General features: G+C 44.2%; 1 protein-coding gene across 1 annotated transcript in view; it reads left to right on the top strand.

The window, feature by feature from the left end:
* LOC308303306 (carnitine O-palmitoyltransferase 1, liver isoform-like) overlaps positions 1 to 21,042 on the top strand; it is a 77,344-nt gene that overhangs the window by 23,431 nt on the left and 32,871 nt on the right. The window contains exons 3-7 of the mRNA XM_080747651.1: positions 1,979 to 2,118; positions 3,985 to 4,156; positions 5,060 to 5,161; positions 17,080 to 17,217; positions 17,773 to 17,850. Of these exons, the coding sequence (XP_080603777.1) occupies positions 1,979 to 2,118; positions 3,985 to 4,156; positions 5,060 to 5,161; positions 17,080 to 17,217; positions 17,773 to 17,850 (630 nt within the window). The remainder of the gene's footprint in view (positions 1 to 1,978; positions 2,119 to 3,984; positions 4,157 to 5,059; positions 5,162 to 17,079; positions 17,218 to 17,772; positions 17,851 to 21,042) is intronic.

The raw sequence follows: 21,042 nt of genomic DNA, 5'->3' as shown, positions 1-21,042 counted from the left end.
ATGAAAACATAATAAGACTTCAGTAGGTCAAGTTCAGGTGATGTTATTACGGTTAGCATTTCCTCCTTGTTAATTTGCCTCAAATGTGACGTAATGTGCTGTTTTTCCGGCTGTTTTCTGCCAAATCATGCTCGGGAGAGACGGAAAGAGAAAGCACAATCACTGGACTTTTGTCCGGAGTGCCTGCATGCCCTCATATTTGACACTCCAAAACCATTCACAGAGGCTCCCGCAAACTATGACACAGTGGCTGCTACAGCACTTAAATATAAGTGGAGCAGTCAAGTCGAGTGGGGAGGAGAGCCGAGTGCAGCACTGAGAGTGAGGCAGGGCTGCTACATGTGGGTAACTGACTGTGTGTGTGTGTGTGTGTGTGTGTGTGTGTGTGCGCGTGCGTGCGTGCGTGCGTGCGTGCGTGTGTGTGTGGCGCTGCAGAGCGAGAAGAATGCAGGTTGTTTTCTTGACTTTTCCACCAGACTGGGACAAGGAGAGTCATAGGAGAATGAACGGCTGTTATGGCAGTGTGGCACATGAGTATTGAAAAAGTTTCAAATATTCAGAATCAAAGTTGTGACAACTCGAAACTCCAACTGAAAACTTTTTTGTTGCTGCCCACACTGGAAGTAAATATACACAACTCCCACTGAAGTGGATTATACAGTAGGCTTATGCCTTCTTATACCCTCCGTTACAACCCCTGTCTGTGATCCGTCACTTGTCTGTCTGAGCACGGTACATTTGAGTGTTTATTGACAGCTATATGCCTATCTCATATTGTGTGAATAGCAGACAGTGGCTTTCCCTGTTTATAAAAAATACTTAAAAAAGAAAGATAGAAAAATCTTGTGGAAGAAAAAACTAGAAATGACAAAAGTCATTCTATATCAGGTCATACTTGTCGTTATCTTTAGCATAACAAAGAATAATAAATGACACCTTCTCTCTCCTTCATTGCGGGACATTACGTGAATCATGGAGATGGCAAAAATAGAAAGTGAATGATACATTACAGTTTATAATGTGTACCTGTAGTAAGTGTGTTATCTCCATTATTTAGTAAGAAACTCTGCTCATTCCATGGTCCTTTTCAGGCGCTTTTCAGACGCTTTTCATACACAACGCAAAAATACATGTGTGTTTCTTTGGTCCTGTGTAGAACAACCGACTCACTCGCTAGCTTTTGCCGTGGACTGAAGACTCACCTTTTCAGACTCCACCTAAACCCTTAGCACTACTGAAACACTCAATGACCATACACGAAGCTAGTTAGCATTTGTTTTTAGGTTTTTTAGAACCTTTTTTTTTTTCCTTGACTGATTATATTGTTTTCTAGATAGATATTCATTTGCATGTGTTATATTGCTGTTGATGTACTGACATATTATCTTGTTTATTATTGTGATGTTTTATCTCTTTATTGTAAGTCGCTTTGGATTAAAAGTGTCTGCTAAATGCCTAAACTGTGTGTGTGTGTGTGTGTGTGTGTGTGTGTGTGTGTGTGTGTGTGTGTGTGTGTGTGTGTGTGTGTGTGTGTGTGTGTGTGTGTGTGTGTGTGTGTGTGTGTGTGTGTGTGTGTGTGTGTGTGTGTGTGTGTGTGTGTGTGTTGGAGCTGGGATACCCGACCGCAAACCTGGGCTCGGAACGGACGCATTTTCATAATTAAGTTTCTTCTTAAAAATGCTAAATACAATGCATAAGTAGGTATCGATACAATCGATCCATTGCACTGCTGATTCGATACGATACAAAATCAAACGATGTTGCGATACCATTCGATTTTAGCTGTTTTCATTTCGATATACTTCGATTTTTTAAGTTAAAAACGATATTTCGATGCAGTTACTATATCGTTACACCCCTATGCACTGTATATATGAGGCCTAAGACGGGGGAACCGCAAAGAATTGTTGTGCAAGTGACACAAATCAAATCACTATAACCTAATCTATATATTCTCTATCTCTCTCTCTTTTGACAGAATGGCGTGTTAACAGGCGTGTATCCCGCCAGCCCCTCCTCCTGGCTGTTCGTGGTCATAGCCATCCTGGCCACCATGTACACGCGCTCCGACCCCTCCATGGGCCTCATAGCCAAGATACAGGAGCACCTGCCCGTCAGGTAACATTCACCAGAGACAAATATATCGTCGTTGTCGGGTGAAAACCTTGTATGTCCAAAACCGCTAGTTTTGCATTTATCATTTAAAAAATGATTTAAAATAGTGAAAACAGCCGATCTACAAGCACACAACGCCTCGCACCGCGAGGCGTTGTGTGCGTGTAGATCTGCTGTTTTCACTACCTTTGCGCGACGGCCTTGTGCGATGAAGCAGGGCTTTACTTTGCGAAAGAACAACAAAATTTGAAACTTGGAGATACAAGGTTTCCACCTGACAACGACGATATGGTCAACAAAACAGGCCTAATTTCCTGTTCCTGCGCGCGTGGCTCTCTGTCTTCTTTTCTCACCATTTGTCTTTGGTCCCAGGCACGTGCACACATAGACATCAAAGGGGGCTTGAGCCCCATGCCCTTTTACCTGTCTGTAAAAAGTGCCCTCTCCAGACCATGAATGCAGTTTTCACTATGGCGATAGAAATGCAAATGCCCCCTCTTTCCATGCCATACCTGAAGGCAGCGTTCAAGAGAATTGCCTCGTCCAAACTCGGATGGATGTTGGGGATATTTTTGATTATCGTGATAATATCGTAAATCACAATTTCTTTGGTCACAATAATCGTGATATGACATTCTCATATTGTTCCATCCCCAGGTGAGACAGATAGGTCATTGTTCCATGTCACATTCTCTCTCTCTCTCTCTCTCTCTCTCTCTCTCTCTCTCTCTCTCTCTCTCTCTCTCTCTCTCTCTCTCTCTCTCTCACGATTATGACATTTTACATGACGATTAATTGTCACTCAAATAGTTGCGATTAACGATTTAATTGTGTTTTTGTCGTTGACAATCACATTTCTGTTTGGCTTTTAGGCTTTCAAGTTGCACATGGTAGATATGACACATAACCTAAATATACAAAGAAATTACTGACATATTTGACAACTTTATACTTAAAAAAGAACATTGATAGTGGAAATAGCCGATCTACAAGCTCACAACGCGTCGCGATGTGACGCGTTGTGAGCTTGTAGATCTAGCCTGACACTCAGCCTGAATTGACATTTCGTTTCACTTCATTATTCAGTCTGAAGTCAGTTCCGCCCACAGCCTTTGCAGGGATGGGCGTTGCCGAAATGAGGCACTGTTCAGCGATTGGTTCACCGACCAACACATGACATAGTGTTGTTATGTGTGCCTGGCTGGCTAGTGGCTAACCTGTTGCTTGCTAGTGCTACTTGCTAACCAAAGAAACAGTCAGAATAGGAGCACTACGAACTAGTAATCAAACACAACATAACATGCCTGCTACTGGTGTTTCATAGCGAGATCGATACGATCGCATTTTACCGCATTTTACCACGACACGATGTGCGGTACGGTACGGCGGCGGCGCTGGTGTACTTGGAAACACACATGAGTTCTGGGAAACCCCCACCCACGCTGATCACAAGACGCTGATTCACGACGCTGATTCGCCCGTTTGGATTTTCAACCGAGGCAGGCCTCCCCATTGAGAGCGATTCTAGACCTGAATCGCAGAAACAAAAAAATTAAAGGGGTGTGGCTAGCGATTCAGGGTCTGGAACTAGGCTACTTGTAGATCTGCTATTTCCACAAATCTTTACTTAAAAAAAAAAATATGAACATTTTTCAACAAACGATTATGACGATTATGAAAAATAATCGCGATTATGTAAAATAATCGCGATTATGTTAAATAATTGCGATTAGACGATTATGTAATAATTGCGACAACCCTAATGCTTCATCTCTCTCTCGACTAAGGTGTCCTTGGCCTGAAAATGTTGAACTAAACTAAGCTACAAAACCCTCTGTCTCTCTCTCTCTCTCTCTCTCTCTCTCCCAGCCAGTCGATGAGCAGCCAGTGTCAGACGGTGGTGTCGGCGGTGGTGTTCAGCACCATGCTGTGGCTGTCCCTCATCTTCACCATGCGCCTCTGCCTCAAGCAGCTGCTCTCCTACCACCGCTGGATCTTCGAGCAGCACGGCAAGATGTCCAACACCACCAAAGTCTGGGTGGTCAGTGTCCTATAGCTCTCGCGTGCGCACACACACACGCAAACAAACACACACACCATTGGCGTCAGTTCAGCAAAAGCTAAGGTATGGCAACATGACTGGTATCTTGCACGTGCGCGAAGACACCAGTCATGTTGCCATACCTTAGCTTCTATCTATCTTGCTATTATTTATTTTTTCAAAGTGAAGCGCTTGTTTCGCCACTTAGAGCAGGGTCTTCTACAGGAGGTTGAAGACCCCTGCCCCTGCCCATAGAGGGTCCTTTTTTCCCCGCAGCACTATGGGCTCGAAATGGCCAGCTACGGTTAGCGTTAGCTCTTCCAAGCTAAAACTAGACCGCCCAAAGAAAAAGATCCCGGTTAGTGAAATGACCCAAAATAGACGGTGGTTTCCGGCCCGGCTCTTCAAAATAAAAGCGCGGTGGATGGGCGGAAATCCTGGCACTCTACGCTTGGGCAATTAAAAAAATAAAAGCACTTTAAGCCTTAAAGGAGTAGTTCACCCCCAAAATGACTTTTTTTTCTATTGATTAGTCATGCCATGGAGAGTAGAGTTCAATAATATTTTTTGGTTTTTGTCACATTCCTAAGACAAAAATGTGATAACAATAAATTTACCCCCATTCGTTCCGGATGGTGACCCACCATCCGGAATCAATGGGGGTAAATTTACTATTTACTAATTTTTGTCTTAGGAATGTGAAAAAAAACAAAAAATATTATTGAACTCTACTCTCCATGGCATGACTAATCAATAAAAAAAAAAGGCATTTTGGGGGTGAACTACTCCTTTAAGTACATTAGTTGAGTAAATGTACTGTGTGTGTGTGTGTGTGTGTGTGTGTGTGTGTGTGTGTGTGTGTGTGTGTGTGTGTGTGTGTGACTGTGTGCGTTCCCATACCAGGCGCTGGTGCGGATCTTTTCGGGCAGACAGCCGCTGCTCTACAGCTACCAAGGCTCCCTGCCAAACCTCCCCCTACCCGTCGTCAAGGACACAGTGAAGAGGGTGAGACATGCTGGGGATAGACTAGCTCTGGTCCAGAGCGTCAGTGAATATTTTTGACCGGATTCTATAAAATGTCTTCTAAATCCTTCATCTAAATCAGTGGTTCTCAAACTTTTTCATGTCAAGGACCCCCAAAATTACATGTTTTTGGCCGCGGAGCCCCCATCTCAAAATATGCTGTTCCAGGGACCACCCAGAAGCAAATATTTGAGTTACAAATGTTCGCTTTTAACTCATTCCCCGCCTCCCCCGATAGTCCCGAGAAAATCCCAATGTCGTTCCCCGCCAGGCCCGATAGTCCCGAGAATTTGCTTTTATATAATGTAATGTTTAATTACACTCTCCCCCAGCTCGTGACAAATTTTTATCCTTTTATCTTACAGAGAACCTAAAATATCACACATCAAAGTAAGTGTGTTTGAAAAAAAGACTGTAATAATGTATAAATTGCAATACAAATGCATATAAATCTCCCCATAACCCACAGTGAACTGGCACAGTGACGCATTTTGCGTCACTGTGCTGGCGGAAAAAAAAGAGAAGAAAAAAAAAGTGTGAGAACAGCTGTGTGTGTGTGTGTGTGTGTGTGTGTGTTGTGACGGCCCGAAATGGTCCCCGAGCCGTCCGTTTCCCAACCTGCAGTCACCGTTGTGACGGTGACTTTAAATGCCCTGTCATTGCGCCTGGCGCGAGCTTGAGATGTGAGCGCCGTTGGACCTGTGAACGTGAGGAAGTCAGTCCCTCTACACACAGCGTGAATGCTGTTCGTTTAGCCCGTGAAAAAGTGTGCGTTAGGCCGGCCGTTGTGGACGTTAAACCCTGCGGAAGAGGAGCCATTGCATCCCAACACGGAGCATTAAACAACAGCCCGATGCGACGCTGGAGGATGTGTTGTTCAACGAGGAACAACATTGCTTGGCCGTGAACTTGAACGCCGCCGCCACCAATGGAGTTGTTCCCGTGATCCCGTTCATCATCACTGCTGCGCAGGACGGTAATTCACTCATCTGAGCTCTTCATGCATGCCTGTCTGAATCGATCCTAACTGGGAGAGTTAACTTTATTTCGTTTTGACTTGTGTGAACCTGCCGACTTCCTCGGTGAAGTGGAGGAACATTGACATTGACTTTGCATTGTCTCGCCTTGCGTTGCGTGCTTGCGTGCGTGCGCGCCGTGCGTTCATTCCGGAGGACGAACAGTTATTCATTTATTAAAAGACCTGTTGTTCATTCATTGAATTCTATTGTACACGGCCAATGCTGTGTTACGTTCCAGTGTGTTTTCGGGTTGAAACGTAACTTGTACGTAACTAAGGTTCTGTGAGTGAGCTGACTACATTTTGTTTTTGTTTTTCTTCTGTTTGTTTTGCAAAGTGATCTCCTCCTGTTGGTTTATTGTTTGGTTTATGGTTTGTTTTGCATTGATGATCTGATCTGGGTTATGTTTTGAATTGTGATGAACTTGATGATGATGAGTTGAATGCTTTGGGCTGTTTTCAATCACTAAAGAAGTGAACTGAACTCGAATTGTCAAAGTGTGGTGTTGGTTTATTTCTCAACAAGGGTTATATTTTATATATAAATCCTTTGTGCGGTATTCACATGGTTTAAACTCCAGATGAGGAAGAACTCATAAATATATAAAAAAGGAGAAGTATCTAATCAAATATTTCTCTGGTAGACAGAGTCTACCTGGCACCCCTGAACGAATACAAGTGGAAACCGTTACAGAAAAGTGGCACCCCAGATGGGATAATAAAACGTTGAGAATAATAAAACTAAACATGGATCAAGGACAAGTCACTCAGCCAAACGTGGAACAAAGCCAAGTCAATCAACCAATCAATCAAGTCACTCAAACAATCAATCCAACCGATCAAACAATCAATCCAAACACTCAAACAATCAATCCAACCGATCAAACAATCAATCCAAACGATCAAACAATCAATCCAACCGATCAATCAAACAATGGAGTTAACAATCAACTCATCAATGGAGCAAACATGGAAACCATTCAGAATGTAACAACCCACTCAACCTACTATAACCCATTTTATAATCCAACAAGCAACGGAGCTAACAGTGAAAACCATCCCGTCAATACGGCTGTTCTGGTTGCAAATGATTCAGATTCTGATTCTGAGCTGGAAAATGGAAATAGTGGAGAACCTGACCATCAATCTGGAGAATTTCAAATTCCTGGGAATGTGCTAGATCCAGGAGGAAGGACCAGTCATTCAGCAGTCGATATGGAGTTCACCAACGTAACAGAACACCTCAATCTGCCAAACTTTTGGGAAGACTCACCCAATGAGGAGATTAAAAATGCAATGGACACCCTGACTCAAAATGTGCAACGTGAAATAACTATTGCTATGGACAAACAGTTTGATTACCACAGAACACAACTCACATCTGCCGTTCAGTGGCGCTTGCAAAATCACCACAAGGAGCTTCTCAAGGAAGTAAATACAACAATTGCTCCTTTGATTAATGCAGTAGTCCACCTACAAGAAGAACACAACCACCAAGAGCTTCTCGAGGAAGTAAATGCAACAATTACTCCTTTGATGGATGCAGTAGCGCACTTACAGGTGGAGCTCTCACAATGCAGCAAACTGTTAAAGGACATGTCTGTCGACATGACCACTCTCAAGCAAAAGTCACAGCAAACAGTTTCTGTGGTGACCACCTCGGCACCGCCCTCTGGAAAACAGGCCTTGTTCCCCAAAAACCCCAAACCAGTTCCGACCACGCCCTCTCGGATGCACTCCACTATGCATCCTGGTCCTCAAACCCAGGACCTTCTTAGTCCATCACCTACCACTTCTGCCATTCCTTCTGGCTCTGATGCTCATGCGTCTGCACACACAGAGGTGTGTAGACGGCCACTTAAACTGCCCATTAAGTTGGAGTTTCCTACTTTTGGGAAAATGGATGACACTCCTGATCCCCTCCTTTACCTTGAGAGGTGTCGCGACTTCCTTGCCCTCAATCCTCTTGCGGATGATGAACTGCTTGCCACATTACGAAATGTGCTTCATGGAACCGCTAGAGATTGGTGGAATGTGGTACGCTTCAACACTCACTCTTGGCCTGACTTTGAACGCAAGTTTTCTTCTGCTTTCTTGTCTGAGGACTATACTGACGAGTTGGCCGACAGAGTCAGAAACAGAGTTCAAGGTGAGAAGGAAAGTATCCGAGACTTTGCTTACAGCTACTACTCGCTGTGTAAACGCTGGAGACCGGAAATACAGGAGGATGAGGTCATCAAGTTGATTCTCAAAAATATCAATCCTCTGCTTGCCAGCCAACTCAGAGAGCGAGCAACTACTGTTGATGCACTTGTTCGGCTGGGGCAGCAGTTTGAAAAAGACAGAGAATTGCAACAACAATACGAACAGCGCACCAAACCCTCAAACAAGCAGCCAAACAAACAACCCAACCAAACTAACCAAACTCAATCCTCTCAGTCCGAGTCTGCATCCAATGTTGGACTATTCTGTTGGAGATGTAACAAGAAGGGACATTCCCCAGAGGCTTGTTACTCTCTGCTACCCAACCACCCCAGAAACCAAAAATCCTCAAATAAAACACAATCATCTAATCCTAACTCTCAGCACCCACCTACACTAAGTTCTTTGACTCAGCCTGAAAGACCCAGAGAAAATGCTTATCTCCATCCTTCTATAATTCCACCTCATCGACCAATACCACGTCAGCTGGTGTTACCTCTGTCTGTAGGAAAGTGGACAGGAAAGGCCATCCTGGACACTGGATCGTCCTACACTCTACTCAATGAGCAATTGTGGAAGGAAGTGAAGGGCAAAAACCAGAAACTTCACCCTTGGGTTGAAGGTCCTTTGTATCTGGCTGATGGTGAAGCCAAGCAACCTCTTGGATGGAGTGAGGTTGAACTGCGACTGAATAATCAGACTTATGGGATTCCTTCAGTCATTCTACCTCCCCAAACTCTTGCTTTCCCTGCTGTGTTGGGACTTGATTTCATGTACCTCAGTGGTATCCAGATGGATGTCACACACAACTGTTACTGGTTCCCTCACAACCCGGGGAAAAAGTATTCATTCTTGTCAGAAGGGGCAAAACTTGAAGATTGGCGGCCCACTGTCGCATTCTTTTCTGTTGTTGCTCCGTTCCTGCCCAGCCAGGACAAACTAGTTGATCTACTTGAACTTTCAGTAAAGAGAGCTCAGCTGGAACAGTCCGAAGAGTGCAAACTGTTGGATCAGCTGCGCAGGAATTCTGATGTGTGTACATCACTGCTGGGACGCACAGGGCTTTTGAAGCACAAAATCCACATCACCCAAGATATGCCCATCAAGCAAAAACCATATCGGTTGTCACCAGCTAAGTACCGCATCCAACATGAACTTCTGCAGGATATGCTGGCCAAAGATATCATTGAACGGTCCATGTCGCCCTGGGCTTCTCCTGTTGTCCTCATCCCCAAGAAGACAGGAGACTACAGGTACTGCGTGGACTACAGGAAGTTGAACAGTGTTACCCCGAACGATGCTTACCCTCTGCCTACCATCAACGAGATCTTGGATTCCTTGTCTGGCTCAGTCATCTTCACCACTCTTGACCTCAATAGTGGATACTGGCAGGTTGAAATGGATCCACCTAGCCGTGACATGACTGCCTTCGTTTGTGCAGAAGGCCTGTTCCAGTTCAAAGTTATGCCTTTCGGGCTGAAGAACGCGCCAGCTACCTTCCAAAGACTTATGGAGACGGCATTGGGGGAGCTGAAGGGGAAAAGCTGTTTCGTTTATCTCGATGATATAATCATTTACTCTCAAACCAGAGAGCAACACTTCAAAGACCTCCAGGAGGTATTGGACAAACTGAGGGAAGCTGGCTTAACTGTCAACATGAAAAAGAGCAACTTCTGTCAGACTTCGCTGAAGTTCCTTGGACACATTGTGTCTGCCACAGGAATCGAAGTGGACCCTGGAAAGATCAGAGCAGTCCAGGACTTACCTGTACCAACCAATCTCAAGGCTCTGCAACGATTTTTAGGTATGGCTGGATGGTACCACCGGTACGTGCCAAATTTCTCGCAAGTAGCCGACCCTCTGAATGCTCTGAAGCGGAAAGGGGTGAAGTTTAAATGGACAGCGGAATGTCAGGCTGCCTTTGACACCCTTAAAAACCACCTTGTCACCCCACCAATACTAGGACACCCAAACTTTAATTTACCCTTTGTGGTATATACAGATGCCAGCGATGTGGGACTAGGAGCAGTACTTGCTCAACGGACTGGACTTGGTACTGAAGAAGTGTTGGCGTTTGCCAGTAGAACACTCAACCGAGCTGAACGCAACTATTCAACAACAGAGCAGGAATGTCTTGCTGTTGTATGGGCTCTTGAAAAGTGGCGATACTATCTTGAAGGCCGGTTCTTCACTGTCGTCACTGACCATTCCTCCCTTGTGTGGGTGTTCAAAACACACAACCCCAGTACCAGACTCATCAGGTGGGCACTTCGTTTACAAGAATTCACCTTTGCAGTGGAATACAGGAAGGGGAAATACAACACAGTCCCTGACGCTCTATCCCGAGCTCCGGTAGACTATGTCCACCCTGGATCTCCACCTACTTGTGCTACAGTACTGTCTTGTCAACGAGACTCGCCCAAGGAGGACTTTCCTGTCTCAGACGAGACCGTCTGGAAAGCCCAGCAGGAAGATCCAGAAATCCAAGCCATCTACCAGAAAATCCTGGAAGATGGAGAACAGGTCCTCAACTCTACCACAAAGTTGACTATCATCGAAGACAAAGTCTACCGTGTGTTGGAGTTACCCCACAGAACCCTCTACCAAGTGTACATCCCACAAGCTTTCCGTTTATCACTCTTACAACACTTCCATGAACACCCAATAGCAGGTCATCTGGGCAGATTCAAAACGTACAAACGTCTGCAAGCCTTGCTCTACTGGCCAAACCTCAGCTTGGATGTCAAGACCTACACCAAAAACTGTCGGGTTTGTCAAGTGTATAAGCCTGAAGGCAGGAAGACTGCGGGCATGTTGCAGCAGACCATTGTCTCCCAACCTTGGGAAATGCTAGGAGTGGATATAATGGGTCCATTCCCGAAGAGCTCAAAGCAGAACGAATACTTGCTTGTCTTCGTGGATTACTACTCTAAGTGGGTAGAGCTCTTTGGTCTGCGTCAAGCCACAGCAAAGACTGTCTCTAACATCTTGACAAGGGAGATCTTGACACGCTGGGGAGTACCAGAGTACATCTTGTCAGACAGAGGTTCTCAATTTGTCTCAGACCTCTTCAAGGAGACCTGCCAACGGTGGAACCTGAAGCATAAGCTGACCACAGCTTATCACCCTCAAACGAACCTCACTGAGAGAGTGAATCGAACTCTGAAGACCATGATCGCCTCTTACGTAGGAACCCAGCACAAACACTGGGATCAGCATCTTCATGAGTTCCGCTTTGCTCTTAATTCTGCAGTGCACGAGTCCATTGGAGTCACACCTGCAGAGTTGAACCTAAGCCGTCCTCTTCGCGGACCCTTAGACCTGGTTCTACAACCCCAGAACGCTACTCCAGACTCTGCCTGTTACGACCAGGTAGTTCAGCTTCATGACTTGAAAGCTCTTGTCGACAAGAACCTGACAAAAGCCAGAGTCAAACAGAAGAGGAACTACGACCGGAAGCGACGAGAACTTCAGTTCCAGGTACGTGATCGGGTGTGGTTACGAACCCATCCGTATTCCAAAAAGGAAAAATCCTTTGCAGCCAAACTTGCCCCTAAATGGCAAGGTCCATATAGGATTGTGGAGCAACTAGGCCCTCTGAACTACCGAGCGGTTAAGGAAGACACAGGTGAAGACATGCGTGTTGTCCATGTCTCACGCCTTAAGGCCTGTTACCCCTCGGCAGAGGAAATGGAGGAAATGGAACGCAGGAAAGTTCTGGATATCTTGGAGGAGGAAAGCGACGAGGAGACTTTTCTTGGCTTCCCGGACCCAGAAGTCTCACAACCTAAAGTTGTTTTCCCCTCAGCGGAGAAGTCTGTGAATACGGATGAAGAAGAGGAAAGTTTGCTGGTGGCTAAAGTACCGACCTCTCGTTACCAGTTAAGGAAAAGGAGCCCAAAGCGGTATGGAAAATGAATTAATGGATACGTAAGGATAGGACCTTACTTCTTTCAGGGGGGGAGGAGTGTGACGGCCCGAAATGGTCCCCGAGCCGTCCGTTTCCCAACCTGCAGTCACCGTTGTGACGGTGACTTTAAATGCCCTGTCATTGCGCCTGGCGCGAGCTTGAGATGTGAGCGCCGTTGGACCTGTGAACGTGAGGAAGTCAGTCCCTCTACACACAGCGTGAATGCTGTTCGTTTAGCCCGTGAAAAAGTGTGCGTTAGGCCGGCCGTTGTGGACGTTAAACCCTGCGGAAGAGGAGCCATTGCATCCCAACACGGAGCATTAAACAACAGCCCGATGCGACGCTGGAGGATGTGTTGTTCAACGAGGAACAACATTGCTTGGCCGTGAACTTGAACGCCGCCGCCACCAATGGAGTTGTTCCCGTGATCCCGTTCATCATCACTGCTGCGCAGGACGGTAATTCACTCATCTGAGCTCTTCATGCATGCCTGTCTGAATCGATCCTAACTGGGAGAGTTAACTTTATTTCGTTTTGACTTGTGTGAACCTGCCGACTTCCTCGGTGAAGTGGAGGAACATTGACATTGACTTTGCATTGTCTCGCCTTGCGTTGCGTGCTTGCGTGCGTGCGCGCCGTGCGTTCATTCCGGAGGACGAACAGTTATTCATTTATTAAAAGACCTGTTGTTCATTCATTGAATTCTATTGTACACGGCCAATGCTGTGTTACGTTCCAGTGTGTTTTCGGGTTGAAACGTAACTTGTACGTAACTAAGGTTCTGTGAGTGAGCTGACTACATTTTGTTTTTGTTTTTCTTCTGTTTGTTTTGCAAAGTGATCTCCTCCTGTTGGTTTATTGTTTGGTTTATGGTTTGTTTTGCATTGATGATCTGATCTGGGTTATGTTTTGAATTGTGATGAACTTGATGATGATGAGTTGAATGCTTTGGGCTGTTTTCAATCACTAAAGAAGTGAACTGAACTCGAATTGTCAAAGTGTGGTGTTGGTTTATTTCTCAACAAGGGTTATATTTTATATATAAATCCTTTGTGCGGTATTCACATGGTTTAAACTCCAGATGAGGAAGAACTCATAAATATATAAAAAAGGAGAAGTATCTAATCAAATATTTCTCTGGTAGACAGAGTCTACCTGGCACCCCTGAACGAATACAAGTGGAAACCGTTACAGTGTGTGTGTGTGTGTGTGTGTGTGTGTGTGTGTGTGTGTGTGTGTGTGTGTGTGTGTGTGTGTGTGTGTGTGTGTGTGTGTGTGTGTGTGTGTGTGTGTGTGTGTGTGTGTGTGAACATCTCTTAGCTGGCTGGTGGTCCACGGACCACTGTCTGTTTCAGTGGTCCCCCTGTCCTGATCAGCACAGTGCTATCAGAGTCTCTGATTCAGAGATCTGTCTCTCTCTCTCTCTCTCTCTCTCTCTCTAGATACAAAATAATTATCGCCAATTCGCCATATAAATGCTTCTAAAACATACCTGAGAATGATGATGGTTGATTAGAATCCACAGGTTATAATCCATATATCCAGGCTATAATATATTGTTTTGTAATGGTCCCCAAGCAGGCCATTGGCGCCAGGCGGTCCTTTGCAAAGGGGGGTCCCTGGTCGGCTTTCTAACAGGGGGTCCGCGGGCCCAACGCTTCGCTCCGCAGAGCAGTGGGAACACGATAATCAACTCTTACAAAATCAATCAATAAAACTGCCCGATTACATAAAGTTCACGACGCGATCCAGTTGAGTCAGAGACAAGTGAAGTGGTCCCTGGAAGGGGGTCCGTCCTCTCATTACCCTGCCTGGTCTCCAGCCAACACTTCTCACGGACCACCACCAAAACTCCCACGCTCCCCCACCACGCTCCTCCCAAAAAGCAAGAGATCAACTAGTGTCGTTACTAACGAGCAAAGACGCAGAGGAGCTGTTTAGCAGGGCAGTGCAGAGGATTTTTTTAGGGGCAGGGGGAGACATTTTTCCAACATGTCCTAGAATGTGAAAATAGCAGATCTACAAGCTCGACTTTGATTGATTGATTGAAGACTTTATTAGAAGTTTGCATAGGAAAAGGTACAGTTTCATGACGGTACAGTTCACTGGTACAAGGTCTACTAAAAGGAGATCCATGAAAAGACTAAGCTTATTTCCACTGGAAACCATTGAAGTATCTCATATAAAATTGAATGACAAGCTCTCAATGTGTCACAGTCTCAGAGCGATGTGTTGAGCTTGTAGAGCTTGTAGATCTGCTATTTTCACATTCTAGGACATGTTAGAAAAAAGACTCATGCCCCCTTTTATGTCTATTTGTGTGTGTGCACCTGTACAGAGCAAAAGACAACCAGCAGACACACAGAGACAGAGAGAAAGCGCCCCCAAGTGGGGGCTCACAGAAATACTCACAGAAATACTGCAATATAGTATGTGAGTTTTTTGGTCAGATATAGCCAATAAAAATATTTTTCTCTGCATTTTTCTAAACAGAAAATTCTAAAAATAAATCCTATTACATAATTACATTAGTACACTTATCTGATAATGCCTGAAGCCATAAAGACACATCTCAAGTGAGTTATCCACTTGAAAACAGATCATTCACAAAAAGGTCAATAACTCCAATTATTTTGAATTTCCACCTGGATTTTGAAAAAACAAGGGGTTTGAAATGGCCAAAACTCTAGATTGCTACATCGTACATACAAAAAAATATTTTTTGGAGAGACTAGAGGATGTCCTCTTTTAATCCATGCACTGTATGACATTTTCGTGCAAACAGGGAATTTAGGAAAAATGTCTAAATATGAAGAAAATGCTTAAACAAAATGGCAGGGGAGCCTACAGTGAATGTTAAAATGGCGGTCAATGTGTTAAGAAGATACATTCAAAGAAAAAAAAAAACACGATTTTTCAAAAATAGCAGATCTACAAGCTTGCAGCGCGGCACTCGGTGCCGCGCTGTGAGCTTGTATATCTGCTGTTTTTCAATAGTTAAAGCATTAGATAATTCTAGGCCTAAATGGGTTGTTAAGTGAAACATTGGAGTACCTTTCCCACCATGGCCCGTCTATCACTAGCTCTGGTCCAGAGCGTCAGCTGCACTGGCGCTCTTGCAGACCCGCCGCTAAATGACTAGACCAGGATTTCTCAGACCCTACGAGCGCTCAACTTGTGTCAGAATAAACTAAACTACTTCACTACACACTAGGGCATTAATGACTTGTGATTTTTGCAAGTCGACTCGACTCAGTAAAAAGTTGAGTTGAAGTCGACTTTATCGTTTGATGCCGTCATCACATCGACCACGACCCCACGATTGTTTTGGGGGGTCCCCAGATGATTAACTTAATGTGAAACATTGTTTTCTCACTCAACTGTAAACAAACCAACATAAAGTTTAAGTGTATAGAGGGTATCTGCGCATTTCCTAAGTGCCAATTTAAGGACTTTTTAATACCTCTAAAATGGCAAATTAAACATTGTCCAAATTGTCAAATATATAGAGGCAGAAATTGTGAAAATAGCCGATCTACATGCTGACGCGAGGCGTTGTGAGCATGTAGATCTGCTATTTTCACAATAGACTTTCTTTTTTTTTTTTACTTCGACTTTCGACTTTCACTGGTGGGAGTCGACTTGTGTAATGAAATCGACTGAGTCGACTTGTTGACTTTTTCGTTAATGCCCTACTACTCACCAAACTAAAGGTAGTTTTGCGTTGTTGAAAGACTATTCTCCGCGGTGGGAAACCTCTCAGCACCCCACCCACTCTGTAAAATACATTATTTTTGTCATGAAATAAAGCGCATCCAACTCGACCGCCGCTTATTTCCGGGTTGTGAACCGTTGTGTCTGCGGTGGCCGCTGGGTGGCTCCAGTGCCAGGTGGGCGCCTTTTGTTTCATGACAAAAATAATGTATTTTACAGAGTAGGTGGGGTGCTGAGAGGTTTCCCACCGCGGAGAATAGACTTTCAACAACGCAAAACTACCTTTGGTTTGGTGAGCAGTGAAGTAGTTTAGTTTATTTTGACTCAAGTTGAGCGCTCGTAGGGGCTGAGAAATCCCGGTCTAGTCATTTAGCGACGGGTCTGTCAGAGCTAGTGATAGACAGGCCATGGTGGGAAAAGTACTCCAATGTTTCACTTAACAACCCATTTAGGCCTAGAACTATCTAATGCTTTAACTATTGAAAAATAGCAGATATACAAGCTCACAGCGCGGCACAGAGTGTCGCGCTGCAAGCTTGTAGATCTGCATTTTTTGAAAAATCTGGATTTTTTTTCTTTGAATGTATCTTATTAAAAGCGAACATTTGTAACTCAAATATTTGCTTCTGGGTGGTCCCTGGAACAACATATTTTGAGATGGGGGGTCCGCGGCCAAATACATGTAATTTTGGGGGTCCTTGACATGAAAAAGTTTGAGAACCACTGATTTAGAAGAAGGATTTAGAAGACATTTGTAGAATCCGGTCAAAAATATTCAAAGACTTGCATAAAATGTTCAGGATTTTTCAAAGTTTGCAGATCTACAAGCTCGCGGCGATGCACTCGGTGCCGCGCTGTGAGCTTGTATATCTACTGTTTTTTTAATAGTTAAATCATAAAACAATGGTTAAAGTGGTTCAAATCTAAAGTGACACAGATTCGCGTTCAGGCCTAAATGGGTTAAATTGTCACTTTACTGTCGCCAAAGGCATGTGTAAACCACTGAACTAAACTAAACGCTGCGCAACATTTCATGTCGTCTGTGTGTGTGTGCAGTACTTGGAGTCGGTGCGTCCGCTAATGGACTCAGCCGGGTACGAGCGCATGACGAAGCTGGCCTCGGAGTTCGAGAGCAGCCCCGGCCCCCGGCTGCAGTGGTACCTCAAGCTCAAAGCCCTCTGGTCGGCAAACTACGTAAGTGGGCCCACCGCTATGCCCTATGTCATCACTTAGACTAAACATTCACTCTGCAAATCGTCTCTTGTCGGGCAGAAACCTCGTATCTCCAAGTTTCAAATTTGTAAATTCTTTCGCAAAGTGAAGCCCTGCTTCATCATACAAGGCCGTCGCACGAAAGTAGTGAAAACAGCCGATCTACAAGCACACAACGCCTCGTGGTGCGAGGCGTTGTGTGCTTGTAGATCGGCTGTTTTCACTAGTTTAAATCAGTTTAAGAATGATAAAACGAAAAAAATAAATAAAAAAACGGTTTTGGACGTACAAGGTTTCCACTCGACAACGACGAGATACACCTTGCATTTCCAGCAGTCCCTAAAGCACATTTATAATCCCATTAACTATGTAGATCTTTGTGGGACGGTGCGGTTTGAATAATTAATTCTTATTGGATGTAGCAGCGGGCACTCCTGCCCCTGTGTTGCTGTCTTACTACTGTGTGTGTGTGTGTGTGTGTGTGTGTGTGTGTGTGTGTGTGTGTGTGTGTGTGTGTGTGTGTGTGTTTATCTCTAGGTTAGCGACTGGTGGGAAGAATACATTTACCTTCGAGGTCGGAGCCCCCTCATGGTCAACAGCAACTATTATGGCATGGTAGGGTCCATCCTCTTGCTCCCGTATGTTCCGCCGGTCCACATACTGTGGCTAAACTGTAGTATGAAATGGACATAGAGCATCGCAGTTGAAGCCCCACCTCGTCTTCACTCTGGTGTCGGAAAGCGTTTTCCCCATTCATTTCTTCCATAGACGTTTCAGAAAGTATTTAATTTAACGTATTTTAAGCCTCTGACAAAGCCACCCCGGCTTGTGAGGAATCAGGATAATATATTTTTTTTTTTTATGCAACGATTAATTAGAAAAAAAAGCAAAAAGGGCAGGGTACAAGTCTGTGTACATCATTATTTTCATAATTGCGGAAACTACACTCCCAGAATGCATTGCGAATGACACTTATTTCATGAAATATATCCCTTAAATCACGCTCAGTTTAGTTATCCAGGCCAGCATATGGCCTGATACTGGATGTACATGTTTAGCAGTATGGGTAATGCAGTTCTTCTCTGTGCGATCTTTATTAAAACTTGTTTTTACTAGAACTAGAGTGATTGCATACATACTCGGGGGTTCTACAGGAGCATAGAACCATTTTAGAACCACCAGCCTAGTGGTATTGAATTGATTCATTGAATTGTTACGATTTTATGGCTGATAATGAAATCCCCTATGGGGTAAATGAATGGGCAGTTTACTTCTGACACCTCACTGCGATGCTCTGTTATCTTGCAATTTAACTGAAATGTCCATATGCACTGCCCATGACATGGTCTGGTTAATCGAACAATTAATAGACCCTCCAGAAAAACGCGGGCAAAAATCCTTGATTATATGGACTAGAATCATTGATTATGCCGGCAAAAAATCATTGATTTTGCGATGGAATATGCTGGATTTTATGTGATTTTATGTGGTGGAATTGTGGAAAGTTGCGGAATATGGGAAAAATTGGGAATTATGTGAAATATGCAATAAGATGCAAAATATGCCGGGTTTATGTGATTTTATGCTGTGAAATATATTGGTAGTTCCGAAATCTGCGGGCAGAAATATGCGATTAATGTGGCCTTTTTGTGACTCCCGCTTAATCTGGGGAATTTGGCTGTGAGAGAGAGGATTTATATTTTAAATTAAAATCAAATTGTTTTAAACGTGGTCAAATAAATTAAGTCGGCTAATTTGCAGCAAGTTAGATCCTGCACATACTTCTACATTCATTAAAACTCTGAACTCTGACTTGGGAGGGAGTCTGTGGATTATTGAGTCTAATGATTATGGTTATGGTTATAACAATGTCCTGCCAATGAAAATGTGTCAGAATTTTTCATGGCGTGTCATTAAAATGTATGTTGATGTGACACACTGACTATCTAGAAAATGAAAACATATCGTCACTGTCGGGCAGAAACCTCGTATCTCCAAGTTTCAAATTTGTACGTTTTTTCGCAAAGTAAAGCCCTGCTTCATCATACAAGGCCGTCGCACAAAAGTAGTGAAAACAGCCGATATACAAGCACACAACGCCTCGCGAATACATTATAACGTTCTGGGTCCATATCGTCCGCCAACTTAACACTTTCCCCTGCCGCTTAACGTCCATTGTATAGCGTTTATAGCCCACAAAACAAACCGGTTGTTTGTTACACACGGAGTGAAACGGACCGTGTGTAAATTCCTCCCGTTTTCACCTCCCGGAGTCTAGCCATCCGTGGCTAACCCTTCCTCATCACACAGTGTTGCGTGCCAAAAGTGGCCGATCTACAAGCTGATCGGCCACCTTCCAGAGGACGCTGAAACTTGCAAGATGAGCACTGTGCAGCGATCGAGTCACAGCAGTCAGACGTGCAGTGCTCACGTCTCGGTTCGGTCTGAAAAAATCAGCCCGATCAACCCATGTGACCGACCGTCACTAATTCGAATGACACCCGCAAATGGAAATGGGCTAAATTCACTTTGACTTAATATGCATTTCTGATAATTCGCTTCCCTAATTCGAATAGTTTATGGAAACATGGCTATAGACTTGCTCAGAGTTATGTGGTTATATTTAGCCCAACATACTTAGCCTAAAAGATGAAGACTAAAAGACTAAGACTAATCCCAAAAGACTTAAGGTGGTTGCACACTGTTTTCGTTGCGTTTTGGAAATCCGAAAGCCGTAGGCCAGGGAGAGAGAGAGGAAAGAGAGAGAGAGCAAGGGACTCAGTGGCGACAGCTGCGAAAATTGAAAAAAATCAACCCTGATCCGAAAATAAATACGAAACGGGCGGCGGTGCGCAAACGTGATTGACATAACGTGAGGTTGATACTTTTATTCACGCACTCCGAAATTCACTACGATATTCGGCCCGAAAAACCTAAAGCTGGTTTGCATAGAGAATACATTGAATAATATTAATAGAATATTCTAGTCTATTAAGACTAGAATATTTTTATATTTTGTCGACTAAGACTAGACTAGACTAAAACAATTTCAGAAGACTAAGACAGGAATAACACTAAATGGTGTGTCAAAATTTGCTGAAAAAATGAACACTGCCTGTAGCTATGCAAGAGTTCTGTGCATCCTTATGTGGATGTGGGCTGGGAGCTGTCTGTTCCCAGAGTAGCTTGTTTAAATAGCAAGCACTTCTGCAACTTTCACTTTCACTCCCTCCTTGGCAGTGTTGATTTTGACAGCAAACTTTGAATCGGTTTTTAGTCTTTCAAATCCATTTTCATTTAGTTTAGCGGTCATATTTTAGCTGTCTGAAATGTTTTAGTTTGAGTCTAGTTTTAGTCTAGTCGACTAAATCTACAGTTGATTTTGTCGACAGAGATCGTATTTTGGCCGTGCCTTGATGCCGTCGTAATGGCTGATTTCACACTTGGTTGCATGCTGAAAGGATCTGATATTTTCGGTGCCATGCCATGGCATTGGTCCGAAGGTTCATTAGTCCGAAGGTTCATTAGTCCGAAGGTTCATTAGTCCGAATGTGTTAAGAATACTATGCCTAAAGGTGGTTGCACACTGCTGCGTTTTTCGTTGCGAAATGCGTTTTTCAGAGCAAGGAGAGAGAGAGATAGAGAGAGCAAGGGACCGAGTGGTGCGCGAAACGGGCAGCAGTGTGCAAACGTGACTGACATAACGTGAGGTTGATTTTTTTATTCGCTCCGAAATTCACTCCAATATTCGTCCCGAAAAACACAGCAGTGTGCAACCACCTTAATGCCTCATTCACATACAGAAAA

Source organism: Nannobrachium achirus (genome assembly GCF_963921795.1).
Source record: "Nannobrachium achirus genome assembly, chromosome: 18".
Classification (NCBI taxonomy): domain Eukaryota; kingdom Metazoa; phylum Chordata; class Actinopteri; order Myctophiformes; family Myctophidae; genus Nannobrachium; species Nannobrachium achirus.
Note: the sequence above shows the minus strand (reverse complement) of the source record. Positions and strands in the feature narration are given on the sequence as shown.